Below are 25904 nucleotides of genomic sequence, written 5' to 3'. Positions count from 1 at the left end.
AGTTTTGGCATGTCTGACATGTTTCTTGCGCAGTATGCAATCAAGCAGTCTAAACGTCTGTTTCGCTTGTATGAACTGAATCTTGATTTCTGGGCAATGCCACCACCCCAACTTAATAACAATACGGCCAAGATTAGGCTGAACTTTCCAAACTATTCTCCTGAAATCATGATGAAGCCTGTCAGAAGGATCGTCGTGCGAACATGTTGGGTTGTAGTCTTATTGACTGGATCGGTAGATTGTTCCACTGGCGCAGCGCTTTTGCCGGTTGGCTTCCTCTTCGCCTGCGGTGATTTTACTATGACGGCAGCGGACCAAGATAATCCTAAAAGCAGTGATTAGCCGGCATCAGGAGGACCAACTATGGTCTCTCTTACCTCTTTCATCGTCCCAACAGCATACATCTTGTCCACCTCAGACCTCAGACCCTTGATCTTAATGCGAATGTTTGTTCCCTTCTCGATAACTTGTTCGCCATCGTCGGTCCACTGCGGGGGCGTCGCGTTTGCGTCGAACTTGATCTCGGCAGGAATCATCTGTTGCTTTATTAGCAAAATGATGAGTAAATGCAAATATAGCAAGGCTTACACTGCGACCCACAAAGGCCTGTAAGGAGCCGCAATCCACGAAGAAACCAGTGCGCAATACAGAGGTGACGATGCCATCCATCTTGACATGGTTAGCTATGGTATCAGGCGTCACGACGGGTATTTTCTACATACCACCTCGCCCTTGTAGGGCCGCCATACAACCGCCTTATAGTGTACCACATATTCGGCAGAGCCAGTGCCAGGCATAACCTTGCCATCGCTGATGTCGAACGAGTCCAGGATACACACGATGGTGTACTTGCCAGTGCTCGAACCCTCCTCTTTCTGCAGCAGCTCCCGGTGGATGTGCTGGCGGATAAGAGGCCCAAAGTATGATGGATGCAGCTGGATTGTCTTCTCAAGCTCTTTGAGGAAAAACATGCTGCGCGTTATGCGACTGGCTTGAAGGGTGGAGAAGAATAGATGCGTGCGGCTTTGTTATGAGAAGCAGGCGAAGATGCACGGTTGAGGTGAGATAGCTGCAGAAGGTTGTCGCAGGGAAACGTCCTTCCGTGGTATTATGCAACTTTATTGTCTTTATTCTGACTGGCCGCCCAGGGAACGAGTCGACAGTGAAAGGCACTGGAGTTCACGCGTGTGCTTCGGCGAGACGCGCCTTCCGCCAGCAACCCAGGCCTAATAGAGTATTATATCCAGCAGCCCATGCGCACAGCTCGCAGTAAATATGCGCGCCTCGTAATAGTCGGAAAATACTGACGGTTTCGCGTAGTCGGGTGGTGGGGAACAATGGCAGCTACTTGGATGAAGGTAGGCAGCTCTCTCGGGGCGGAAAACGGAAACTCGCTAAGGGCGAGCAGTGACACTACCGCAACTCCCACCTGCCAGCTTGCACCCCCACACCCATGTCGTGATACCGTCCACCCTGCATCCGCACTTCCTCGGGCTCCCACGGCCAGCGCCTTGGTCTTATCAACTCCTTGAAGCTCTTCAACCCCGTCCGCCTTCGACACGAGAAGAAGACAAGACATGATTTAGTCCTTTGACGCCCATCCCACCCCTTGATCCGCGCCCAAGTCCCCGATCCGTCATCATGTCTCTGAATCTAGAGAAACAACTTGTCTTCGTACGTCATCCTTCAGCCGATGTCTGTACCTAGCTGACTGGAAGGTAGTATGGAGCATACCACCATAATAAAGTAGGTCTCGTTGTCATGTATTCACATGTTAGCTAACGCGCAACCTTGTAGGTCAACGTTGGGATACACATGCTCTGCGTCCCTCCCATTCTGTTGACGTCGTTTCTGCTTGTGAGGATCCCACACGCCATCATGCCATGTATTCTGACATGTGATAGCTCACCAACACTCCCGCCGTACCTCTACCGTCATGGCTCTCAGTCCCTAATCTCCCCTTCAACGTCGGCACCGCCGGAGCTGTTATATACTCGACGCTGTATATCCTGATGGAACCCGTCGCAGGCGCAATGCTTGCTCCCATTCTCGTAGGCGGCACCGCATATGCAAACCACCTCACGTCTACGTATGGCGCAACGGCAAACTCATGGGCCGGCGCGGTCAACATCGCATGCTGGATCGCGCAATTCATTGGGCATGGAAAGTTTGAAGGAAGAGCACCCGCGCTTCTCGACAACCTCGTGCAGGCAATCTTCCTCGCGCCATTCTTCGTCTGGTTTGAGGTACTCTTCTCGCTCGGCTACCGTCCCGAACTGAAACGCCGGATTGACCAGGCTGTTGAACTGGAGATTCAAAAGTTCAAGAAAAGCAAGGAGAAGGGTGCGAATGGATCTGCGAAATGAGCACGGACCCGGGACACACAGAGATTGCGCAGATGGAAGTGGGGGTTATGCTAGCCCAGGGTAATCAGATGCAGCAGAGGGGCTCTGTTGAGCAATGTACATGTGCTGTATGAATACCGCAAGAGAAGTCAACATTGCTTCGGAGCATGGTGTATGTGGCGTCATATGCTGTTTGGGGGGTATTAGTTTTGCAAGTCCAAAGGCTGCAAATAATTCAGTAGGATACCAATCTAGAACGTTGTTATACTCGATTTTTGTCTGTGTCCAAGCATGATGAAAGGCTGTAACTAATTTACGCGGCGATTGTAAGCTTTGACTGTAATCATCTCTCAAATGCTCGAAGGAATTAAACTGTTGTTCGCTTTGACTACATCTGTATAGTCGCAACCAAGCTTGTCTCTACTTGCGTACAAGGCATAGTCAGTGAATAATGGTTGCCAGCCTCCGAAAAAACATCAATAGACTCGAGACCAGGAATTGATACAAATACGAAGCGATAATCTTGTCGAGAAGGTTCACTTGTCGCCTTTGCCGCCGTTGTACAGTTGTTATAGCTCGGTTGTGTGGAGGCTTTTTTAGGATTAGGGCAGTCGCCAAGGTCCGCGCTTTCCTCCCGGACCGCAGGACTTTCTCATCACTGTAGAGCTACCATCCTCCACTCCATCACCATCTCCCCTCTTCCATACCTGCATCAATCTCAATTGGTTGCAGAGCTACCACAATAGCCTCTTGAGCAGCCGCAGCCATGTTCTCAAGAGCCATTCGCCAGTCGAGCCGCCGGGTTGCTGCAATCTCTGCCACCAGCAGGATTGCTTCGGTAAGTCCATCGCAACCGCCTGCAATTGCGCTCGCCGCCCGTCCAGCCATTGCCCGCAGCTCGTAGAACCGATTTTCGATGCCATTGGCGCCGCAATGGAGCTTTTTCGATGCAGCTGCGAGGGCTGCGCTGGGGGCGAGAGCAGCAACGAGCTCCCCTCCATTACGAAGCAGTACTGACAGCATTGGCCCGCCTACAGACCCGCGCTCCCACATTCACCAGCGCCATCCGATCCTACGCCTCCGATGCTAAGGCCACCCCCACCGAGGTTTCCTCCATCTTGGAGCAGCGAATCCGTGGTGTCCAGGAGGAGACCAGCCTCTCCGAGACCGGACGTGTGCTTTCCGTCGGGTACGCCATATCGCCATTGCAGAAATCGCAATTGAGCAGGGAACTGACTGGGGAACAGTGACGGTATCGCCCGTGTCCACGGCATGAACAATGTCCAGGCTGAGGAGCTTGTCGAGTACGCCAAGTCTACAATACCACTATTTCCCCGCGGACACTAACAACCCACAGGTTCGCCTCCGGTGTCAAGGGCATGTGCATGAACTTGGAAGCCGGCCAGGTCGGTGTCGTGCTATTTGGTTCCGACCGTTTGGTCAAGGAGGGCGAGACTGTCAAGCGTACCGGAGAGATTGTATGTCAAATTAGACTTGGAAGCGACAACCCACGCTAATTGCAACAGGTCGATGTTCCCGTCGGCGAGGCTCTTCTCGGACGTGTTGTTGACGCTCTCGGTAACCCCATCGATGGAAAGGGTCCCCTCAAGACCACCGAGCGCCGTCGTGCTCAGCTCAAGGCCCCCGGTATTCTGCCCCGCCAGTCCGTCAAGGAGCCCGTGCAGACTGGTCTCAAGTCCGTCGACGCCATGGTACCCATTGGACGTGGTCAGCGTGAGTTGATCATTGGTGACCGTCAGACTGGAAAGACCGCCGTCGCCCTTGATGCTATGCTGAACCAGAACCGCTGGAATCGTGGAACTGATGAGAAGAAGAAGCTTTACTGCATCTACGTTGCCGTCGGTCAGAAGCGATCCACCGTTGCCCAGCTCGTCAAGACTCTTGAGGAGAACGACGCCATGAAGTACACCATCATTGTGGCCGCTACCGCCTCTGAGGCCGCTCCTCTGCAGTACATTGCTCCTTTCACTGGTTGCTGTAAGTCTAATGACATATCCTGAAGGTATACAATAAGCTAACGGTATTCGAACAGCCATGGGAGAATGGTATGTGTTCTTTAGTTCGTTTTTCTGTTTTTTCTTTTCATGTCGCGATGAACGCACATTTTTTTCCTTGCCCCCACTTCTACCTTGAGCGTTTGTTCGTCTCTGCACTTTCCCCCCTGACCGTCCTTCCGTTGGACCTTTACACTGTACCACCTCCAGAGCAGACACGCACCTTCATCTGCTGCGTTTGCTGCTCACTGCATCGGCTTTTGAGCGTGTGCTCGTCACCGCCTCTGCTTCGCGGCCCTGTTGCACAAAAGGCGACCACATACCCTTCATGGACCTTCCTCCAGCATGGAAGAGTGGTGTGGTCTTAGCCGACGACGCGTCATGAGGCCCATCCTGGAGGACCTCCATCATGGCCACCATTTCACTTGGTCCTGCCGCCGCCGCTGAAGCCAGCAAATGCCTACATGACGGCACGACTAGCGATGTACCAAGTGTCGTAGCCAACAACCACCTGTATGACGACGGCGCACACCATCCAACCCCAAGCCTGTATACTCCCGGGCTATCTGACGTCTCTGCGCCCACCACTGGTGCCGACCTCAGAAACTTTCCAGTACATTACTGCTATGGAAGGTGTCTATCACGATTAATCAGACTCCGACCTCACCAATATCGAAGACGTCGACCTAGAGCATTACAACCTGGATGGCGCCTACGATGGTTACCCTTCCAAGTCCGACCTAGAGGATTACAAGCTGCACTACAACGCGGATTACGTCTACGATAGTCTATCCGACACCGACTCTGACATCGCCGATTTCGAGCACGTCTGTTTCGAGCACGGTGACCCTTTCATTCGGCCTGGCGAAGCCAGCAACCGTTGACATGTCGGCGCCATCGGTGCTCTGGGACGCGTTGTAGCTAACAACCATCTACGTGACGATGGCGCACATCCTCCCACCCTACTATCGTATGCGTTAGGCTTGGACATTGACCCCGCCGGTGTCAAGGGTCTACCCTGACGACGGCATCCGCTCGCGTTACTCTTCCACAATAGAAGGGTAATGCCGTTGTCGTCGCCAAACCAATGTTATCATTGGGACATCTCTGGATCTGGAACCCTCATTTTGGCTTATATCGCTTTCACTTCACTTTACTTTTGGTTCGTCCGACTCCGACCTGCATCGTAACCTGGATGGCGTGTACGATGGTCCATCCGACACCGACTCCGATCTCGCCCATTTCAAGCACATCGGTTTCGAGCACTCAAGGGCAGGGTCTATCGTGTATACCCTTCTATTAGGATTGTTGAAGCCAGCAAGCACCCATATAACGACGGCGTACACCCTCACACTACTACCGTATGCTCCCGGGTCAGACTTTAACCTCACCAACATCGACGATGTCGGCATCCAGGAGGTCGTCAACCCTAGTTACCCTTCCATCATAGAAGAGTAATTATTGTCGTCGCCGCCAAACCAATATTCTTATCACGATACACCTCGACCTGGACTCCCTATGTTGGCTTCATTTTACCTTTACTTTATTTTATTCACTTTTCACTTCGCTTTATTTTACATTTCGGAAACTTTCATCTAACGCATTCTATCTTAGGTTCCGTGACAACGGCAAGCACGCCCTCATCATCTACGATGATCTGACCAAGCAGGCTGTCGCCTACCGTCAGATGTCTTTGCTTCTCAGGAGGCCTCCTGGTCGTGAGGCTTACCCCGGTGACGTCTTCTACCTCCACTCTCGTCTTCTCGAGCGTGCGGCCAAGATGAACGACAAGCTCGGTGGTGGTTCGCTCACTGCTCTTCCCGTCATTGAGACCCAGGGTGGTGATGTGTCCGCTTACATCCCAACCAACGTTATTTCCATCACTGGTAAGTACTTCTTACTCTACTCACGCGGCTTGTACTAACCCCAGATTCGACGGCCAGATCTTCTTAGAAGCGGAGCTCTTCTACAAGGGTATCCGTCCTGCCATTAACGTCGGTCTTTCTGTCTCCCGTGTCGGTTCCGCTGCCCAGGTCAAGGCCATGAAGCAGGTGGCTGGATCATTGAAATTGTTCTTGGCTCAGTACCGTGAAGTCGCAGCTTTCGCTCAGTTCGGTTCCGACTTGGACGCTGCTACAAAGCAAACTTTAAGCCGCGGTGAACGTCTTACCGAGCTCCTCAAGCAGAAGCAGTACTCTCCCATGGCCGTCAACGAGATGGTTCCCCTCATCTACGCTGGTATCAACGGTCTTCTTGACAACGTACCCGTCAACAAGATCCTCCAGTGGGAGGCTGACTTCCTCGCCCATCTTAAGGCTAACGAGTCAGACATGCTCAACAAGATCGACCGGGAAGGTGCTCTCAGCAAGGAGCTTGAGGCTCAGCTCAGGGAGGTTGCACAGAGCTTCACCAAGAGCTTCATCGCATAAACGGGTTGAAGGTTGAAAGAGTGGGTACTGTCTATTCCAATATTCCTGACGGGCCAAAAAGTGCTGATTGGTCTCTGAGAATAGATGTATAATAGAAGATGCGTCCTCGCCATCAGCCGTGTCTCAATATGGAAGATTTGTTCGTTTTTCTGCACTGACATGGACTGGCAACGCACGCCTCAATCTATTGACGATGACCCTCTGTGATTCCCTATCTTCGTTTTAGCGGTACATATGTGGCTCCGTTCTCATGAAAGTAGAATGATGAGTGGTTCTGTACTTGCCAATCAAACCTTTCCTCTGTTCCATATCTGGATTTTGCATGTGATGTAACAATTGTACCAAATTCACGTCTAAGCCAGGAGATATACATCAGTACGAAACCTCACGATATAGCGTACTCATAACCGGTCTGTTGCCTACATGTGCCTGGATCATGTGTCAGATCGACTCGTTTACATACTGCCAACCTTCTGGTTCAGGTGTGCAGACAAGTAACTAGTTGACATAGCTATCACAATATTTCTATGGGACATATATTCTAAAGATTCTTCGTTGATTTTCCGTACTGTGCAGAATATTGCCAAGGCAAGCAATATATGTCAATGTTCATCATTCCATCTATACCGCGGTGACTACCATGCATGTAGTATGTTAGCAAGCAACTGTAACTATATAATGTGGAATTGAAATATCTTCGTCTGCCCTATCATTTTGCATAGCATAGTATGGATGCACTCGACATACAAAGTCACTTTTCTTCCTTCGTCCTAGGTGGAAATATGTCAAGACTGTTAGAACAAGGTCTCCTCTGGTGGTATGACTACCATAGGCGACCGAGTAGAGGTACGAAAGGTAACCCTGTATTGGATTGAACTTCACTAAGAGCTATTGTTCTATCTACTTGTTGTTATGATGATCTTAGGACGTACATGACAGATCATCATTCCGCGTCGGTCCTTCTGCTCGGGCTTACTCCACGAACCTCACCTCGCCGACCTGGACTGAACCTAACATATTCTTAACACTCCCCCTCAGGGCAGGTCCGGTCCAAGGACAACTCCTAATTGGTTCTTGAATCTCTCGAATGCGACTCGCTGCAATGGCTTTGTCATTCCATCAGCCACCATGTCTGCAGTTGGAACGTAGGCCACATCGAGTTTGCCTTGTTCTGCTAGGTCTCGGATAAAATGATAACAGACGTCGATGTGCTTTGATCTTTCGTGAAGGTGAGGGTTCTTTGTAAGTGCAATGGCACCCTGGTTGTCTCCTAGCATCTGGACCTTGTTGGTGTCTTTTCCAATGTACTTTGGGAACCCAAGATCTCTAAACATTTGAGCAATCCACTGGCCTTGCTTGCAGCATGTTGATAGTGCGATGTATTCAGATTCGCAGCTTGACGTTGCAACAGACCGTTGCTTCTTGCTAGACCATGATATTGGACCTCCGTAGAACATTGCAGTGCTCCCTGAAACGCTCTTTCGGTCTACCATGTCGCTTGCCCAGTCAGCATCAGAGTAGATGACAAATTGCGAGTGTACTCCCCCTGGTCCGTAGCGTAGCTTCAATGTCACTGTCGACCTTAGATATCGTAGCAGGTTCTTCAACGCATGGCCATGGTGTTCTGCTGGATCGCTCATGTATTGGCTTAGCTTTCCGAGGGTGAATGCAATGTCTGGACGTGTAAGAACCATAGCAAACATAAGGCTCCCTATCACTTGCTGGTATTCAGTGATGTCGATTCGGGTGTCGTTGTCAGTGGCTGGCCTAAATGAAGTGTAATCTGCAGATGGAATCTTCTTGTCTCTGTGTTGTTTGCTAGACATTCCAAACTTGTCAAGTACTGCGTGTAGGTACTGCTCTTGATCGAGGTAGATTGTGCGGCGCTTTCTGTCTCGCGTAACTCGTACTCCAAGGATCTTATGAATCTCCCCCAGGTTCTTGGTGTTGAATCTTCCAGAAAGCTTCTCGTAGAACCAATCAATTTGAGCTCGATCTTTTGCAGCAGCAGCAATGTCATCAACGTAGACGAGGATACGGAGTTGTTTTTCTTTGTGGATAAACATGCACGGGTCTGCGAGGCTTTGTACGAATCCCCATGCCAGAAGTTCTTTCTTTATCAACAAGTTCCAGTCGCGAGCAGCCTGTTTGAGTCCGTATAAGCTGCGGAGAACTCTAAGGACGTATCCTTTTTTGACTTCTACTCCTTGGGGTTGCTTAAGAAAGATCTCTTCCTTCAAGTGCGACTCTGTGAATGCATTCTTAATGTCAAAGTGGAAACATTCCAGGTTTTCCGCTGCGACAGTGGCCATAAACAGACGTAAGGTGTCCATGCGGACTGTCGGGGCAAAAGTCTCGTTGTAGTCTGTTCCGTGTGCTTGCGTAAAACCTCTTGCCACAAGGCGTGCCTTAAACCTCTCAACAGTCCCGTCGAGATTCGTTTTGACTGTAAAAACCCACTTTGAATCAACCATGTTCGCGTCTTTTGGCTTTGGAACTTCCTCCCAGGTTCGATTCTCTATTAACGCGATTATCTCTTCAAGTATTGCTGCTTTCCATTGCTTTCCATACTTTGGGTCGTTGATAGCTTGCTCGTGTGTCTGGGGGATCTGGATTCCTGCGATCTCGGTTGCTGCGAAAGCCTTCTCAGATAGTCGTGTTTGCTCTTCTGTAAGGCCAACTTGGGCTAGCATAGCTTTAACGATCTTGCTAAATCTCTCGTCCTCAACAATCTCTTCGTTAGACCTCTTCCGTTTGGCTTGTCTAGTGAAGTATCGTGGAATCTCCTTTTCTCGTACAGACTGGGTACACGGTTCTTCGGGCCCCTCTTCGTTCACAAGATTAGGAACCCGCTCATCAGATGGTGCAGTAGGAGGAATAGTAGTTAGCCTCCTTGGTCTTCCTCTGTGACGCTTCACTGGTTCATGAGTTAGCTCTGCCGAAGATGGTTCCATTAGGTTCTCGGAAACTGGTTCTATTGGTTCTGCAGGAGATGGTTCCATTGGTTCGGTAGGAGATGGTTCCATTGGTTCTGCAGGAGATGGTTCCATTCGTTCGGTAGGAGTTGGTTCCATTCGTTCGGCAGGAGATAATTCTAGATCCTTCCTAGGTCTTCCTCTTGGTTTTCGGTCTGGCATCGTATTCTGCGTTCCTTGTGGTCCAGCTGGTATGTTTCGCAGTCGTAGTTCAACTTTCCCTCCAGGGGTGTATTCGTCCACTGACAATCGGCTTGTCCTTGAGGTGTATCCAAGCTCTGGCGAATAGAACTTGAACTGCTTATTTGTTGTCTCAGAATATCCCATAAATACTCCAATTCTGCCACGGTCCACGAGCTTGTCATGTCGTTGGTCTGCTGGAATCGTTTTAGGGTTGATGTACGAATAGCATTTGCTCCCCCATACACGGATGTGGTCAATGGATGGTTTCGTTCCTGTGAATGCCTCTTCAGGACTGACTTGCTTTCCATTGATCATAGGTCCTGTGTTTGTACGGTTGCGTAGGTATGCGTCTGCTTCGACAGCTTCATCCCAAAACTCAATTGGTAAACCAGCGTCTTTCAACATTGCTCTCATATCAGCTTCAGCAGTTTGGATGTTTCGCTCGGCTGGTCCATTCTGGTGTGAGGAAGCAATTGTTGTAGGCTGAATTTCCACGCCTTGTGTAACTCTCCATTCCTCAGCTTGCTGTAGAAGTTCTGGTGCATTGTCGGTTCCAGCAGCTTTGACTTTCTCGCCAGTTTGATGTTCTACAAAGGTCTTCCAGATTCGGAGTTCCCGTTGTGCGTCTCCCTTTTTCTTCAGCGGGATAACCCAGTTTTTCCGCGTGTAGCTATCAATAATTTGGAGGAACCACCTGTTTCCTCGTAGAGATGTTGGAAAGGGTCCAGCAATGTCAAACTGTACTAAGGCTAGCTTCGTGGCCTTGTGCTCTCTTAGCTGCTTAGGGATGCTGTTCTTCATCTTTGTCAGGGAACACACTTCGCAGATTTCAATCTTCTCTGGAACTTGAATCTTCTTCTGGAGAGTTGTAACTTCGTGGAGTTTGGCAATCTTTGTAGGTCCTAGGTGTGCGAAACGTCTGTGATACAGCAGGTATCTCTCCTTTTCATTAACCTTAAGCTCGCTCTTAACTGGTGTATGGGGTTCCGTGCCTAGGAATGCTGTCTCGTGGTATCCATCGGCAATGTGTGACACTACGTAGAGGCCGTCGTCCATAGTTGCTTTAATAATGATCTCCTTTCCTAGTTTGAAGCATAGTACGTGTGAATTGAAACGACCCTTCAGGCCTGCTGCGCAAATTCTTCTCCCTGATAACAAATTGACTCCAAGGTTAGGTACAAGCAGTACTTCTGACAACCATGTCGACGATCCGTCTTTACACACCACTTGAGCTTCTCCTTTCCAGTCTGCATATAATTCTCCCCCTCCAACCCGAACTAGTCTTCGCTTGATCTTGATCATTCGTCTAAACAATGAGGGTTGGTCAGACATGTGGGAGGAGGCGCCAGTGTCGGCAGCCCAAGTAGATGGAGAGGCCTTACCGACAATGTCTTTTGAGAGACGGCATGTCTCAATTTCCTCGGGTTCAGAGTCTGAGGTCTCGGATAATTCATCTGACTCTGAATTGACTTCTTCGGCTCCATATGCTTTGCCAGTCTTTTTGTGAGAATTCCTTTGCTTGAGTGTCTTAATAGGCGGCTTAGATGATTTCTTAGCGTCGTATTCCTTAAGGAGCTTTCGAGCTCTCTCACGTCTTGGACAGTCTCGTACGCCATGGGCTCCGTCACAAAGGAAGCATTGGACCATAAACTTAGTACCAGATTCGGAGTCAGACGATAGTGGTGAGCTCTTGTGATTTCGGCGCTTGTAAGGCGGAACATACTTCTCCGTCTTCCGGAATGCTGGGAGAGCTTTTTCGTCGGCGTCTTGCTGGTCTCGAACCTCCTTCTCTTCCAGAAACTTAAGTTTCTGTTCAACCGTAAGGTTAAGTTGGGCGTTTAAGGTGTCAATCGTAGTCTTAAATTCTTTCGGGAGTGATCTAATAAGAACGAGTAGTAGTGCAGAGTCCTTGTAAGCTCCGTTGGTGTCAGCGTCTGCTGCTACGAGTTTGCGTCGGTATTCCTTTAGCTTTTCCCATGATCCAACAATTGTGTTCCCAGGATTGAATGTGAACGTTTGAATTCTGGTCATGTAAATGTTGGCGGTTGTGGCGTCAGTTTGGGTGTACTTCTTTTGTAGGTAGGCCCAGAACTGGAAGGCAGTGTCGTATTCGTCAATAAGGGCTTGGTCATCTTCAGTAAGCGACCGAAACAAGAGATCGATTGCAGTGGCTTCATCTTCTAGGTACTTGTCTCTTTTTTCAATGTTGACGCGGATCTTAGTATGCTTGTCTGCTTCAGCAATTTCCAACTCTTCCATAGCCTCCGTTAGTTCACCGGCTATTGCTATTTGGCAGTGCTGTACCAGGTTTTTCTCGCAGACATAGAAGACTTTCTTCCCCTTAAGCTTGACCTTGTTTCGGCGGAACCAAGTATCGTGGTTTTCAGCTGTAAGTTGGGGAATCTTCCATTCTTCCTTCTCTACAGCCATCTTGTGTGTTTTGAGTTGGTGAGACTATTATGCGAGCAAGGTACGTGGTATGATGCTAAGAGTGTAGGTGATGCGGGCGATGCGGGCGATACAGGCGATGCGGGCGATCCGGGCGATCCGGGTGATATTCTGCGGGCGGTGCAGTCGTTATCGGTTCTCGGGTGTAGAGACGGTGTATTTAAGTGTGATTGCGTGTTAACCGCGTTGTACACGACTTCTTTTCTTTTCTGATTCCTTCTTGAATCTAAGTCCTTCGTGACTTGGGTGGATGTTTTGATTCCTTCTTGAATCTGAGTCCTTCGTGACTCGGGTAGGTGTTTGAAAACAATAACGTTGGGTTAGGCAACCGGGCTCATAACCTGTTAGAACAAGGTCTCCTCTGGTGGTATGACTACCATAGGCGACCGAGTAGAGGTACGAAAGGTAACCCTGTATTGGATTGAACTTCACTAAGAGCTATTGTTCTATCTACTTGTTGTTATGATGATCTTAGGACGTACATGACAGATCATCATTCCGCGTCGGTCCTTCTGCTCGGGCTTACTCCACGAACCTCACCTCGCCGACCTGGACTGAACCTAACATATTCTTAACAAAGACCTAGATATCATGACGGAGAACCCCATGTGAATACCTCCCGCCTACATCACCACAATGATGTACGAGCAGTAAGAATGTCGTGAATACCGCCAGCCTATATCATACATATACTTCATTCATAAATATAAACGCCACCTGATGCGGATAATCGATACCTCATTCTATAATTCTAAAGACCCAAGTTTCTCTCGCCCCCTTTTATCCAAGCGGTGCAATGCGTAAAATACAAGAAACATACATTCCATGTTTTATTCATTTCCCTTACCGCGGCCTTGTTCCTCACCCCCGCTTACATCCCCGTCCTTGAACGGGTCGTCGCCAATTTCCACGGCATCGCCCGTCTCGGGTGGTTCATCGTGGTACTCGTCATCCCACGTCGTTCGTAAGCTAATGTCATCGTCGTCTTCGCGTAAGCGAGCGGCGGCTTCCAGCGCGGCCGGGTCATCCGCGTATTCATTTTCCAGCCCCTCGATGCTTACGCGGCGGATACCAGCGCGCTCTTCAGCCTCGAGTTGTGCAGCGCGGGCCTTGGTTTTACGGTAGACGAGCCAGCCTGTTGTGATGCCTGCGATGAGACCGATGATGATGGACAGGTAAGACAAGGCTTTTGTGCGGGGATCCATTTTGCCGCCGCTTTCGGCGATTTTCTCGAGCTGGCTGCCGATGAAGATGTGGAGCATGAGTTTTGGGGAGACGATTGCGGTGGCGAGGGCGTACGAGGCCCAGTGCACAGTCGGGAAGGTGGCTACGGCGCCGTTGGAGATGGAGTATGGGAGGGGGCAGAGGCGGTACATGACGAGTAGTTTGAGGCCATCGTGCTTGAGGGTTAGGGAGAGGGCGGCGAATCGTGTGTCGTTTGCTACGAGGCGGTGGACCATGGTTTTGAGGAGCGTGCGGGAGAGGAGGAACGACGCTGTGCTTCCGGCGATGGTGGCGCTGGCGGCTATGAACCATCTAGGTCTGGAGTCAGTATAAAAATTCCGAGATTCTACATATCGTGACGTACCCGTTGGGAAAGCCATAGACAAAGCCGGCAATGGTGAGTAAACTCGAGTATCCGATCAACGGCGGGAAGGAAACCAAAAAGATCAAAGCCCAGAGTATTAACCACCCGGCTGTAATATCCCTCCACTTCTTCGCAATTGGTAACAGCATGCCGAATAACCGTTCACTGTACACCAAGAAGAGTATGCCGCCTACTGCCAACACCACGCTGCCGACGAAGAACAGCACTTTCTGGACGGGAGAGAGTTTATTGTATTGGTCGAACACGCGCCGATTGAGCTTGTCGTAATTATCCATTGCGCGCTGCCGCCATGTGGTTTGCTGGCTGGAATGCGAGGCATTGCGCCGAAACGTAGATGATAGCGACCGTCGGCTCCATGTTGGCCGCTCGTTGCCTGTTTCCTCGTCATCTAGCGGAAGCGCGAGAGCGCGGGCGTCATAGTAGGACGCTGGCATGGCGTCCCTTGGGTCAATCAATGTGTAGGATCGAGGGGGTTACGGGCGGCGCGGCACGGATGTGTGGATGTATGCGGAGATATGAGGATGTGAATTAGGCAGACAGGTAGGTATAGTGAATGGAGAGTATTCTGCTAGCTGATACGGGTGGAAACGGACATTCCGCGGGACGGGGCAGTAAACGGTAGTAGAAACAGTTGTCAGAGTTGTCAGAGTGGTAGTGGGTAGATGCTAATGTTTAGTGTTGGTGAGCTCTAGGTTTCATCATCATCCGGGCGGACGAACGAGCATGCACCGCCGCATTCGCCCTGCATTAGGCGGGTAGATGCAATGTGCAGTACTGGATCGCTTGCAGCATTGCATTGTGTCCATGGATGGTCTGTGAGTAGATCCGGAGTGTGGTAGTTTGTTTGCGCATACTTTGCTGTAACATCCATACCCTGATAGCTCAATGCACACGGCGTTGCTACGGCCGAGCCAGCATTGAGATGTGTATGGCACGTGATGTTACACGTGATGAGCTCAGCCTCGGTCTGTGGCGCCCGCACCCATTGCCTAATTCGAACACCACTATGAGGCATATGTCTCAGCTCCTTTCGTCGTCGGTAGAAAATTCACACCGCAGACCCGTCATCAACACTCAGCTAAGATTACAAATTTAACCGACTTATCAAAACTCCAGGGCAATGTAGGACAGATTGGGGCGCAAGTGTGTGGATTCCCGTTGTCCCCGATCCATGGTTACTGCACGGTGCAGCTTCCCCCCACCCCTACTACATACGTAGTTAAGCCTAGTTCCCTCGAGCTTCATTCGCGCTCGCGATCGCCCCAGGCATATATTTACACTCTGCTGAATTGGCGCACTTGGTGTGTCCTGCAGAGAAGACTGCGGGACGAATAATCTGTCCTTCGTTGCAGCTTCATTCCCTGACGCGCCGGTCGCTCCTACCATTCGCGCAGTACTTAATCAGCCCAACCAACGGCCTCCTGTCTCGACTACGACCTCTGACTTAACCCTTTAACCTCGCCCATCCAACGCGCCACGCCTGACCGCCAAACTTTGACTCTGCATTTTGGAAGTTTGGAACTAATCACCATGGTCGCAGACAATGTGTACGAAAAGGCCCTGCCGGTGCTGCAGGACGAGGCTCTGGATGAGGAGGACAAGACGGATAGGCTCGAGGAGCTCCTGAAAAAGGAGACCAATCTTACGGGAAAGTCGCTCGAAAATATCGTCTTGGACTGTCTCTGGCGCTATCGCGATGCCGGCAGCTCGTCCAGTTCGCCTCCCAGCCGCCATACCATCATCCGCCGACCCTCGCCAGCTCCCTGGCAGGCCAATCGCGCCCCTACACCCGTCAACAACTCCCCCCGTATGGTGCATCCTCCTCCGAGCTTTGGGATAGGCCCTCCCGGCTTTGCGCGCACAAAGTCGTCGACGGCATCACCCTTCACTTCTCCGCGCCCCTCTCCGCGCCTTGCTTTTTCCACACCGCATATTCCGCACAGCCCCAGCCTGAGCGCATACCAGTTCAGTGAATCCGCCAGTCAGAATACAGAGTTGTATGGTGATCTAGATGGGCATTCGGTAGACTGGCTGGTGAACGATGACGCTGCATCTACCGAGTCGTCTCTCATGGGTGATGGCACCCTCAATGGCGCCGCCGCTGAATGGGTGCAGCCGCAGACAGTGGACATGGGCCCGTACGATATGCTACGCTCCATACTCCGAGACGACCGCTCAGATGAAGAGCTTGAAAGGGTCCTTGAAGCTAACGGCTATGAGCTCAGTGCGGCATTGCTCGCTTTGATGGGACAACAGCTGGATGTCCAACAGCTCCCCACTGCCCCCTCTGAGCACTCTGGATATGTCATCGGAAAGTCTATGAGCCCAGCGTTTAGGCCTGCTACGCCAGCCGGTCAGCAGAAGAGCAATATCGTGTGCAAGTACTTTCTTTCAACTGGCCATTGCGCCAGGGCAGACTGCCGCTTCAGTCATGACACAAGCAAGACCTTGTGCAAGTGAGTAACATGTTCCTGTTTGCATGCATAAATGCTAATCTGGGCTAGATACTACCTAAATGGAAACTGCCTAGCTGGTGATACATGTCTCTTCTCACATGACCCCTCGGCCCTAATGGCCCGCATGGCCGTGTCAGACGTCGCAACCCCGCCCATACCAAACTTTCAAATGTCCGACTATGAGTTTCCTAGCCTCCAATATAACGGCTCACCTCTTGGTACCCCATCCATATCAACCTCAGAGGCAACCACTCTGGAACAGTTATATGGCTTGACAGGTGGTGGGCCTACACGTCCTCCGCCTGGTCTGAGTCCTTATGCCAACTTCACTCCTGGAGGTGGAAGCCGCCCGCAGTCCAGGACTGGCAGTCGCCAGGTGTCCCGTACTACAACGCCGTCGGTGCTTGCAGTGGATGATAACGATGCATTCCCTAGTCTAGGATCCGCCGCTGCCGCTAAAACTGGAAAGCGTCACCATGGAAAGCGAGGCGGCCATGGTCATCACAAGGATGCCCCGGGACCCAACAATCTCGCAGATGTCGTTCGCATGTCGCCTTCGCCAGCTCCCGTCACTCCAGTTCGCAAGGGATTGAGACCGACTAAGAGCTTCAATGGTTCTCGTGAAAACAGCGTGGCTGCACAGGCGATCCCTGCTCCTCAGCATATCCCGTGGCTACAGACGGGTGATGTGGGCAATCAGGCATATCTCAAAGCTCGCGCCGAAGCATTCAAACACGGCAGTCTGCGCAACAAGTTCCTGCAGAGGTAAGAGGGAACGTAAACCATCACACAAGCATGTACTAACAAACACTAGTGCTGCTCAGGCCTGGAATCGCAGCGACTCGCGCGCGGCTAAAGCTCTTAGTCTTAGGGGGCAGAGCGAGAACAACCTGATGCGTGAAGCTCACCGTGAAGCTGCCCGTATTCTCTACGAAGATCGCAATCAGGACAGTGACAGCTCGAGGGAGTTGTATGTTGATCTTCACGGTATGTATAGCTCAATTGAACCGAAAATTTCTACTAATTCCATTCAGGTTTGCATCCTGATGAATCTGTATCATACCTCGAAGGCATACTTCTGAAGCACAGCTCGTCATCTCGTCCAGTTTACGCCATAACTGGGACTGGGCACCATTCTAAGAACGGCAAGGACAAGGTTGGTAAAGCTATCCGGGGATTCCTCAACGAGTGGCGATATGCTTTCAGGGAATTCTCTGTTCCTGGTGACCGCAACAATGTTGGTGGCATACTCGGCATCGACCCCAGTAGCTATGACAAGAGTGTTGTAGATCAGCCAAAGGAGCCTGAGCCAGAAGATGACAAGAGCGATACTAAGATTCGCATCATGAAGAGAGATGATGTAATAGATGCACCGAAAGGGCCGAAGCGGGCTGCTTGATCTAATTGAGTGGTGTATGATGGCACCTAGTAGGTAGCACAAATAAGAAAGACTTTACTTCACTTCTGACTTCTGTGCCGTCAATTGCTTAAGTGTGTCTAATGATGTGGGGCTGCCAAGGTGCGCTGTTCAGTCAAGGGTGAGGAAGTCGCGTTCAGTGTCGTGCCTCCCTCTCGTAGCTAGACTCACCCCGAGGGGCTGAAGCTTGACTCACTCTTCGACCACTCACGCTTCACTCATTTATCTCATCTCAGCATGTAGTCTTCGCTTTCATTGCCTCTCCTCGTCTGACTAAATACCAGCCGCCTCTTACCTCCTCCATCGTCTCAGACAGGTGCATCCATCCATCCATCCATCCATCCATCCATCACTCCAGCTATCGATCCTCGACATGATGACTACTCGCCGGCCCAGTACACCAAAAGATGCCGGTCCACCACGCATGCCTTTTGCATCGGCAGAAGCGCTCATATGGGGTCCAGAATTGAAGAAACAACATGCCTACCTTCTTACAGAAATGCGAGCCCTCCAAAAACAGCACGAAGGCTACAACGCCCGCATTCAAACCACCGAAGCCGTCGCAGGCGCTGCCGAAGCCGCTACAGCACGAATTCGCCACCTCGAACAAAAGCTCGTTGCTATAGAGACAGAAGGCGATGACAAGGCTTTTGAAAAATGGGCAGCAGAGGAACTGGCACGCGTGAGTACTTTTGTAGATGTAAATAAAAATGTTCGGCAAAAGATGATTGAGCTGGATACTGTGGTGTCGAGGGTTACAGAGGATGTGGATGGGATTAAGGGTGTGGAGGCGGGATTTGAAGGGGGTAATGAGACGTCTAGAATTTCTCGAGCACAGAAGGATGGAAGATGCAAAGAAGATACAGAGGCTGGAGGGGGGAGATGGCGAGAGTTGGGAAGAAAGAGGAAGAGCAGAGGAAGAGCAAGAGCAAAGAGCGGTTGATATTCGGAGATGAGAGAAGGTTGGTCGGCGACTATTCGATTCCCGGATCTACGCAAAGTATGACAAGACGTATGGAATCAAACCACGCGTTGAATGACGAATATCCTAACCCCTACTTCAATCCAAATAGAAGGACTGCAACGCCACCTCAAACTTTGGATGCTGACACTTCGGATTCAGCCACTGAGCCGGATGATGACCTGATGATCTTGCCTAAATCTGGCCTCCAGTTCATACCTGAAGAGGTTCAAGTTCCTCAGAGTCCAGTGATCCAGGAGAAGTAAGGAAAGACTGTGAGATGACGATTGGATGTTTCGCTAATTGTTCCAGAGTTCCTACCAGTATAGATCTAACGTCGCCGAGAAAAGATCTTCTCTCATCAGCCAGACGTAGACTATTCCAAAGGCCGTCGATTCATGAGTCTAAGCTACCACGACTGGTAGGGGAAGGCATACAACACACGTCACCTGCACACAATGAACATAGCTTCCTACGCAACTCTCCTCCTGCAGAAACTCAAATAGTGGACCGGTCTTTGCAGGCTATGGCACCACTAGCACAAGAGGCTCAACCCTTACCCACAAACGAACTTCCTCCGACACAGATAGTCAACCGAGCAGTACCAAAGAAGAGAAAACAATCTGATCCTGCTCCCCCAACGCAACGCCTAACCCGCTCCCAAGCCAAAAAGAGTCGAGAAATGGAAGTAAAAGACGAACGGGAGCAAGTACCCCAGCCACTCGTCCAATCAACACAATTACCTGGACCTAGTATATCGCCACGTAAGAAGGCCAAGACTGATACGGCTCCGGCTATCACCAATAGCAAGACGAAGCCCACCCGGGCCAAACAGGGCGCTGCTAAACCTCGAGGAAGGCCAAGGAAGGAAATTGTGGATGCCGGTTCAAGTGAGAAGAAACCAGTTGCATCTACTCAGCCGGTAGCTGCAAGACCGAGGAAGCCGAGGGCAAAAGCTGCTGTTTCGCCTACTAAAAAGACAGCCCCTATCCCAGCACCACAAGGAGCTGTTAGTACGGTGAAGCAAAAGAGATTGATGGTCACTCTGCCGATTCCACGCAAAATGCCAGACTCCAGTCTTGATGGTAGCGAAAACACTCAAGTCAGCGCAGGGGATAGGGTCAAAATGTCTCACCAGAAGGCAGCAACAACATCACCATTTAAAGTGATACCGAAGCCTTTGGGCACTCGGAGCGGGAATCGACAGGCAAGCCCACCTGCTGGTCAAGGGGAAGATGATGGCGAGCTCATCCCTGATGAAGACGATGAACTCCTCCTTGCATGAGCTTAAAGCACCGCAAATTCTAGAGCGACCACCAGCTCAGTCGACGTGCATATTGGTGACTTGGACTTTGGACAAATTTCGATAATCTTAGTAAGATTCGTTCGGCCAGTATAATTTTAGATGGACTTCAAGTTTCGCGGAACTCATACAAACCCTCGCGGTCCGCAACCTCTACTTCCATATCCGCCTCTTCGATGTCTTTTCCGTCTACCTTGATTCCCGCACGCATAACATCACCCGTCTTCACAGGTCCTACACCCTTTGGTGTACCAGTAAGTACAATGTCGCCCTTGTCCAACGTCATAACCCTGCTGATATCGCTCAGCTGCCTTGGGATCCGGAAAAGCATCAACTCAGTGTTGTCAGACTGTTTTACTTCATTGTTGACGGAGAGCCAGAGGTGTGCATTCTGTGGGTTCGGGATTCTGTTTTTCGCAATGAAATTACTAATGGGCATGAAGGTGTCGAAGCCTTTAGCAATGGACCAGGGGAGGCCCTTTTTCTTAGCCTCGTCCTGAACATTTCGTGCAGTCATGTCGATGGCGAGGATGTAGCCTAGGTGGGGAAGTTTTAGAAGGATATTTTAAGAGAAAGTAGTAGTAAACAGGATCTGGGGTTTCATGTAATGGCATTTCGCGTACCTTCAATGGCATCCATAGCTCCCTTTGTGTCCTCGGGATGTAAATCCCGAATCGTTCTGCCCATTACTAGACCAAGTTCCACCTCGTAGTGCATGATGACTCCACGGGGTCGTAGTACAGGCCCAGCACCGGGAAGCAAGATGGACGAAGGTGGCTTCAGGAAGAAGAAGGGCTGTTTGGGAGTTGCACTTGATAACTCCTTGATGTGTTCGGCATAGTTGCGGCCTATACACATGACCTTTGATCACAATGCGTGTTAGTCACGGGGTGGTCATTTGTGCGATGTGGACCGGGAATTTTGTCGGCTTCGATCATGTCTCTTTTTCCCTTCAAGCAACAATAGTTCCTCTGCCCTTAAATATCCAATTCTAAGCTCTTTTCCCACATGTGTCTGATTCGATCTACCTCGCATTCTAAAAATAAGAAAATGCTAACGTACCTTTCGGCAATTCGCCCGGATAGCTTGTATACTCGCCATTTCTTCAGGGTCCCAAATTCGCCAATGCCAAAAATTGAATAGTAATTTGGTAAATGGGAATTAACAAATAATGTGTATGCGATGTTGTAACGTAGATGGAAAGCTAGGTAGACGGGTTGACGTTGGAACTGGACCCCTGGCATGGCCCAGGATGCGGGCGAACCGAAATGTGGGGGTGACGACTTGGTAACTAGCTTCCGAGGCTTTGAGCTGCGAACTGGAGATGTGGGCGCAACATTTACATAACAACTACAACACTACGTACACCCAGTGAAACTACAATCCTGCACTCCAATATCCCGCGAAACATCCACCACCTAAGAAATACCCAGCGCATCCAAAGCCAAAAGAAGATAGGACACACCAAACCCGCCAACCATGACAATCCAAACTACAACAACAGAACCCATACAACTCGCACAAATCCTTTCTGATCTAAACTCCCTACGCGCATGTGTACGTTCCCTTACCCCTGTCTTCCCATCCCCTCCTACCCCCCCTCCCCATCTCCAGCGCAAAAAACCCCAACTTAACCCACCCACGCAGGACCCATCCGCCGCCCTCGCCCTCGTATCTGCACGCCCCAACACCAACACCAACACCACCGCACCCACGCCCGCATCTACACAAGAAGACACAGAGCTGGAACGAGCAAAGGATCTGTTGAAGTTGCATTATGAGGTCAAGGAAGCGCATATGAGGGGGGGAGTTGGGGAGGGGGTTGCAGGAGGCGAGGGAGGCTGTTAGGAGGAGTATGGGGGGTTGAAGGAAGGATGAGTTGTTTTGGGGAATAAGTGAAAGAAGAGTTTGTATGCGGGTTTGATATGGGGATAGGGGTGGATACATCATCGCATAATGTATGGTGGTATGATCTGACGAGCATGGTTATGGGTATTCACTTTGCTGGCGGAATGGATTCTGAGATATTTCGGTCACGAGAAGGGTATCCTGTATATCGATTGCAGCTACGGCCACGCTCCTCGCGGCCAGAACAGGACGAACTCCACGACATCACACAAACCGGACAAGGACGACGAAGAAGCACCGGCTCAAACGCAGCATTGGCACAAGAGGAGTAACAATCAAACACACAAGTTCCTAGGAATAGATGAAACTAATAACCACCTACTTAATCTTGAGAAGGACCAGGTAGGAAGACTGAATCTTTAGGTAGACATCCTCTTCACCGCAATCTAAACCCCAGTCTTTATGCTCCTGTCATGACCCCACTGCCGCAAGCATCGTGTCTGCAATACCCTTCACATCTTCGCCTGCCTTCTTCTTCTGTCGGAGCAGGACGAGGATAGGGACGGACTCGTGGGGCGCGCGCATCGCAGCGATGAATTTGAACCTGTCGCGTTTGCATCGTTTGCTATGGGGGCGACCGTTAGTATGGGTGCAAGTTAGATTGGGTTAGGATTGGGGTACTTACGTAGCAGTGGTCGTGGTTGTTGTAATTGAAGAAGCTTTGTGACAACAATGTGGTTGTGTGACTTCGGGCGCTTTGGGCTCTACTGGTTGAGATGGTGTTGGTTCCGCTGCAGGGTATGGAACTGTAGTTTCTGTGGGAACTACCTCTGGCGCTGGGGTTACCACAACAGCCCTCTTGACATGGCGGCACTGGCGTTTAGGAACAGCTTCAGCTTGCGGCTGTTCGGTTATTGGTTCCACTACAGGCACTGGTTCACCCGATGGTACAGTCTCTGTAGCGTTTGTTGCCATCAGTTCCGGTACGGGAACGATAGCTTGAGGCTCTTCCGCCATTGGTTCAGCATCTATAGGTTCTGTAGCCATGGGTTCTGCAGAGGGTATCTGCAGTACGAGTTTCTCGACCGGCTCTTCAATTGGCTCTGCTGTGCGTTCGGAGATTGGTTCTGCAACAAGCGGTAAAGCTCGAGGCTCTTCAAATACCTGTTCAGGCCTTGTATTTGGCTCAATCAGTGGTAGAGGTTCTGTAGCGTTTGCCGCGGCCGGTTCTGCCACAGGGAAAACAGCCTGAGGCAACTCTTCCGCCATTGGTTGAGGTACTATAGGTACTGTGACCACGGGCTCTACAGCAGATATTTCTAGTAAAAGTTCTTCAATTGGCTCTGCTGCTGGCGCAGGATCTGGCTGTGCAAACAGAGCAGCAGCCAAAGGCTCTTCGACCGCTGGTTGAGGTTCTTCGGTTGCCGGCTGACGCTCCTCGACTACCGGTTGAGGTTCTGGAGTAGGCGCAATCGGTGAGGTAGGCTCTATAGGCTCCGTTACCACCGGCTCTGCTGCAGGTACCTGTAGCACTGGCTCTGCCTCAGGTTCGGGCATTGGTGCTGGATCAGGTAGCAAGATCACTTCAGGCTCTGTTGGGCCAGTTTCAGGAACCCGTTCACTCGGTAGTGGAGATTTAACAGGTTCTGCCGCGACTGACTTTGCCGCTAGCTTGAAAAGTGGCGGTGGGTCGGCTGGTGGAATTACTTCAGGCTCTGGCAGTGCAGCTTCTGGTTCAGTTTGCAGAGGCGCCTCAGGTTCTTCTTTCGCAGGTTCGCCTAGAGGTTGTGTACCTTCATGTTCTTTAGGTGTGTCCTCCAGTTTCGGCTCTACCATAGGGTCGGGTTGTGATTCCATAGGAGGTTCGACGGCAGGTTCTTGGGTATTCTCAGGCTTGGGAACGGCCATACGCATAACCCCGGGGTGCGTAGCTTGAGGTGCTTCGGTGGGGGTTTCGGGTGCTGATTCCAGTACAGATTCAGGTTCTTCTGCAGGTTCTTCTACCAGTGGTGCAGAGGGCTCAACAGGTGGATCAGATGGTTCCTCGGGCACTGGATCTGCAGCAGGTTCCTCTACTTTGGCAACAGGAGGTTCAGCTGGCAACTCTTTCGAGCCCTCAGGCACGGGCTCTTCGGTAGGCTTGGCTTCGTCCACAGGCTTCTCTGGCTCCGCGGGTGCTGGCTCTGCAGCAGACTCTTCTGATTTGGCAGCAGGCGGCTCAACTGGGGTGTCTTCCGAATTCTCGGGTACTGGCTCTTCGGTAGGCTTAGGTTCGTCTACTGGTTCGTCTACTGGTGGAGGAGGATCAACCGGCGACTGTTCAGGCTCCTCAGTAGGTTTAGTTTCGTCTACTGGTGCAGCGGGAGGATCAGCCGATGACTCTTTAGGCTCCTCGGTAGGCTTGGATGTGTCTGTAGGCTCTTGCGAGTTTTCAGATACTGGCCCAGCAGCAGGTGCAGATTCAGGTTCCACTGGTGGTTCTTTTGCTGCCGTAGCGGCACGTACAATTGCTGGCTCTGATCTCTCGGGTACTGGCTGTGAAGAAGGCTCAGGTTCGACTGGGGGCTCGCTTAGTTCCTTAGGCTCCTCAGGTGTTGTCTCTTGCTCTTGCTCTGCAGTCGGCTCAGGCTCCGGTTCTATCGGTGGTTCTTTTGCAGCGGTAGCAGCACGTACAATTGCTGGTTCTGATCCTTCAGGCACTGCCTGCGTGGAAGGTTCCGGTTCAGCTGGGGGCTCACCCGATTCCTTAGGCTCCTCGTACGTTGTCTCTCGTTCTGGTTCTACAGGAGTTGTAGGCTCAGATTCTACTGGTGGTTCTTTTGATGCCGTAGCAGCACGTACGATTGCTGGTTCTGACCCCTTAGGTACTGCCTCCGTTGACGGTTCCGGTCCAGCTGGAGACTCGCCTGGGTCTTTGGGCTCCTCAGGCGTTGCTTCTGGTTCTGGCTCTGTAGGGGGGTTGGGCTCGACTGGGGGTTCCTCAGACTTTTCAGGCGTCGATTCTGGATCTGCAGTAGCTTCAGGCTTTGTTGTAGGCTCCTCTGTAGGTGCTGCAGGAGGCTCAGCTGTGGGTTCTGATGCTTCCTCGGGTGCAGAATCTGTTGTAGGCGCAGGATCTGACACTGGTTCGTCAGGTACGGATTCAGGAGCTGGATCGTTTGTAGCTTCTGGTTCGGCTTTGGTTTCAGCTACAGGCTTAGATGAGGTTTCGGGAGCAGGTTCGGATTCAGGTTCAGCTGTAGTGGCAGCCTCTGACTTGGCTTCAGGTACAGGCTCAGGAGCGGGCTTAGGAGCGGGTTTAGGTTCAGCTGCAGTGGCAGCCTCTGACTCGGCTTCGGGTGCAGGCTCAGGAGCGGGTTCAGGTTCAGCTGTAGTGGCAGCCTCTGACTTTGCTTCAGGTGCAGGCTCAGGCTCAGTTGCAGGAGGAGTCTCCTCAGATAAAGGTTCAGCAGGTGGGTCAGTAGGAGGCTCGGAAGGATGCTGATCGGGAGTACGAAATGGAGTTGTGGAGTGAGGCTCAGGTTGAGGGTCTGACGTAGATTCGCTCTGTGTAGGTGCTTCGGTCTGCTCGGCTGTAGGCATATCAGGAAGCGCAGTAGGATCCGTCGATAACAGTGGGTAGGTAAGTAAGCGATAGACAAGAGCTGTTGAGACGGGGTCCGATAGACACAACCAGATGATATGGACGGGCACTAAGAAATGATATGCTGGCCAAGGTAAGCGCTGAGGTGTAGCCACATCCGTTGGATGAGATTCTAGTGAAGGTAACATTGGAAGAGAAGCCATCGCCCAAACAAGCTGATATTTCAAAGGCAGGAAGAAAGCGGCTAATATGGCAAGTACAAGAGAAGCGTGCCTGGCTCATTTTTGTGTGACTACCTGGGTACTGAACTTGCACCTGCAACGTGCGGGAAT

General features: G+C 51.1%; 12 protein-coding genes across 12 annotated transcripts; 6 read left to right on the top strand and 6 right to left on the bottom strand.

The window, feature by feature from the left end:
- Nucleotides 1-298: 298 nt before the first annotated feature.
- PtrM4_141490 (RPB7, DNA-directed RNA polymerase, subunit E') lies at nucleotides 299-536 on the bottom strand (the record flags this gene model as incomplete). The annotated part of the gene is made up of 2 exons (XM_001937843.2): nucleotides 299-325; nucleotides 378-536. 2 exons carry the CDS (start codon nucleotides 534-536, stop codon nucleotides 299-301), a joined length of 186 nt encoding a protein of 61 aa, XP_001937878.2.
- Nucleotides 537-698: 162 nt separating this feature from the next.
- Nucleotides 699-971, bottom strand: PtrM4_141480 (RPB7, DNA-directed RNA polymerase, subunit E'; the record flags this gene model as incomplete). The annotated part of the gene is made up of 1 exon (XM_066109513.1): nucleotides 699-971. The coding sequence occupies one exon, from the start codon at nucleotides 969-971 to the stop codon at nucleotides 699-701; it is 273 nt and encodes a 90-aa protein (XP_065960435.1).
- A 670-nt stretch (nucleotides 972-1641) lies between these two features.
- Nucleotides 1642-2366, top strand: PtrM4_141470 (membrane protein; the record flags this gene model as incomplete). The annotated part of the gene is made up of 4 exons (XM_066109512.1): nucleotides 1642-1674; nucleotides 1723-1746; nucleotides 1798-1857; nucleotides 1905-2366. 4 exons carry the CDS (start codon nucleotides 1642-1644, stop codon nucleotides 2364-2366), a joined length of 579 nt encoding a protein of 192 aa, XP_065960434.1.
- Nucleotides 2367-3111: 745 nt separating this feature from the next.
- On the top strand, nucleotides 3112-4499 carry PtrM4_141460 (uncharacterized protein; the record flags this gene model as incomplete). The annotated part of the gene is made up of 6 exons (XM_066109511.1): nucleotides 3112-3183; nucleotides 3383-3534; nucleotides 3593-3649; nucleotides 3703-3823; nucleotides 3872-4343; nucleotides 4399-4499. The coding sequence occupies 6 exons, from the start codon at nucleotides 3112-3114 to the stop codon at nucleotides 4497-4499; spliced, it is 975 nt and encodes a 324-aa protein (XP_065960433.1).
- A 270-nt stretch (nucleotides 4500-4769) lies between these two features.
- On the top strand, nucleotides 4770-6789 carry PtrM4_141450 (uncharacterized protein; the record flags this gene model as incomplete). Its single annotated transcript, XM_066109510.1, has 5 exons — nucleotides 4770-4950; nucleotides 5015-5203; nucleotides 5664-5814; nucleotides 5975-6246; nucleotides 6314-6789. 5 exons carry the CDS (start codon nucleotides 4770-4772, stop codon nucleotides 6787-6789), a joined length of 1269 nt encoding a protein of 422 aa, XP_065960432.1.
- A 1034-nt stretch (nucleotides 6790-7823) lies between these two features.
- PtrM4_141440 (UBN2 multi-domain protein) lies at nucleotides 7824-12377 on the bottom strand (the record flags this gene model as incomplete). Its single annotated transcript, XM_066109509.1, has 1 exon — nucleotides 7824-12377. The coding sequence occupies one exon, from the start codon at nucleotides 12375-12377 to the stop codon at nucleotides 7824-7826; it is 4554 nt and encodes a 1517-aa protein (XP_065960431.1).
- An 848-nt stretch (nucleotides 12378-13225) lies between these two features.
- On the bottom strand, nucleotides 13226-14438 carry PtrM4_141430 (SNARE-assoc multi-domain protein; the record flags this gene model as incomplete). The annotated part of the gene is made up of 2 exons (XM_001937846.2): nucleotides 13226-13931; nucleotides 13984-14438. 2 exons carry the CDS (start codon nucleotides 14436-14438, stop codon nucleotides 13226-13228), a joined length of 1161 nt encoding a protein of 386 aa, XP_001937881.2.
- Nucleotides 14439-15534: 1096 nt separating this feature from the next.
- PtrM4_141420 (uncharacterized protein) lies at nucleotides 15535-17859 on the top strand (the record flags this gene model as incomplete). Its single annotated transcript, XM_001937847.2, has 4 exons — nucleotides 15535-16460; nucleotides 16509-17225; nucleotides 17275-17447; nucleotides 17495-17859. 4 exons carry the CDS (start codon nucleotides 15535-15537, stop codon nucleotides 17857-17859), a joined length of 2181 nt encoding a protein of 726 aa, XP_001937882.1.
- Nucleotides 17860-18253: 394 nt separating this feature from the next.
- PtrM4_141410 (uncharacterized protein) lies at nucleotides 18254-20123 on the top strand (the record flags this gene model as incomplete). Its single annotated transcript, XM_066109508.1, has 3 exons — nucleotides 18254-18563; nucleotides 19001-19100; nucleotides 19151-20123. The coding sequence occupies 3 exons, from the start codon at nucleotides 18254-18256 to the stop codon at nucleotides 20121-20123; spliced, it is 1383 nt and encodes a 460-aa protein (XP_065960430.1).
- Nucleotides 20124-20250: 127 nt separating this feature from the next.
- PtrM4_141400 (uncharacterized protein) lies at nucleotides 20251-21242 on the bottom strand (the record flags this gene model as incomplete). Its single annotated transcript, XM_001937849.2, has 3 exons — nucleotides 20251-20678; nucleotides 20765-21002; nucleotides 21204-21242. 3 exons carry the CDS (start codon nucleotides 21240-21242, stop codon nucleotides 20251-20253), a joined length of 705 nt encoding a protein of 234 aa, XP_001937884.1.
- Nucleotides 21243-21620: 378 nt separating this feature from the next.
- On the top strand, nucleotides 21621-21989 carry PtrM4_141390 (uncharacterized protein; the record flags this gene model as incomplete). Its single annotated transcript, XM_001937850.2, has 2 exons — nucleotides 21621-21698; nucleotides 21789-21989. 2 exons carry the CDS (start codon nucleotides 21621-21623, stop codon nucleotides 21987-21989), a joined length of 279 nt encoding a protein of 92 aa, XP_001937885.2.
- A 378-nt stretch (nucleotides 21990-22367) lies between these two features.
- PtrM4_141380 (fumarylacetoacetate hydrolase domain-containing protein 1) lies at nucleotides 22368-25571 on the bottom strand (the record flags this gene model as incomplete). Its single annotated transcript, XM_066109507.1, has 3 exons — nucleotides 22368-22447; nucleotides 22499-22614; nucleotides 22675-25571. The coding sequence occupies 3 exons, from the start codon at nucleotides 25569-25571 to the stop codon at nucleotides 22368-22370; spliced, it is 3093 nt and encodes a 1030-aa protein (XP_065960429.1).
- Between the last annotated feature and the right edge of the window lie 333 nt (nucleotides 25572-25904).

The sequence above is a fragment of the Pyrenophora tritici-repentis genome, chromosome 8 (genome assembly GCF_003171515.1).
Source record: "Pyrenophora tritici-repentis strain M4 chromosome 8, whole genome shotgun sequence".
Classification (NCBI taxonomy): Eukaryota; Fungi; Ascomycota; class Dothideomycetes; order Pleosporales; family Pleosporaceae; genus Pyrenophora; species Pyrenophora tritici-repentis.
Note: the sequence above shows the minus strand (reverse complement) of the source record. Positions and strands in the feature narration are given on the sequence as shown.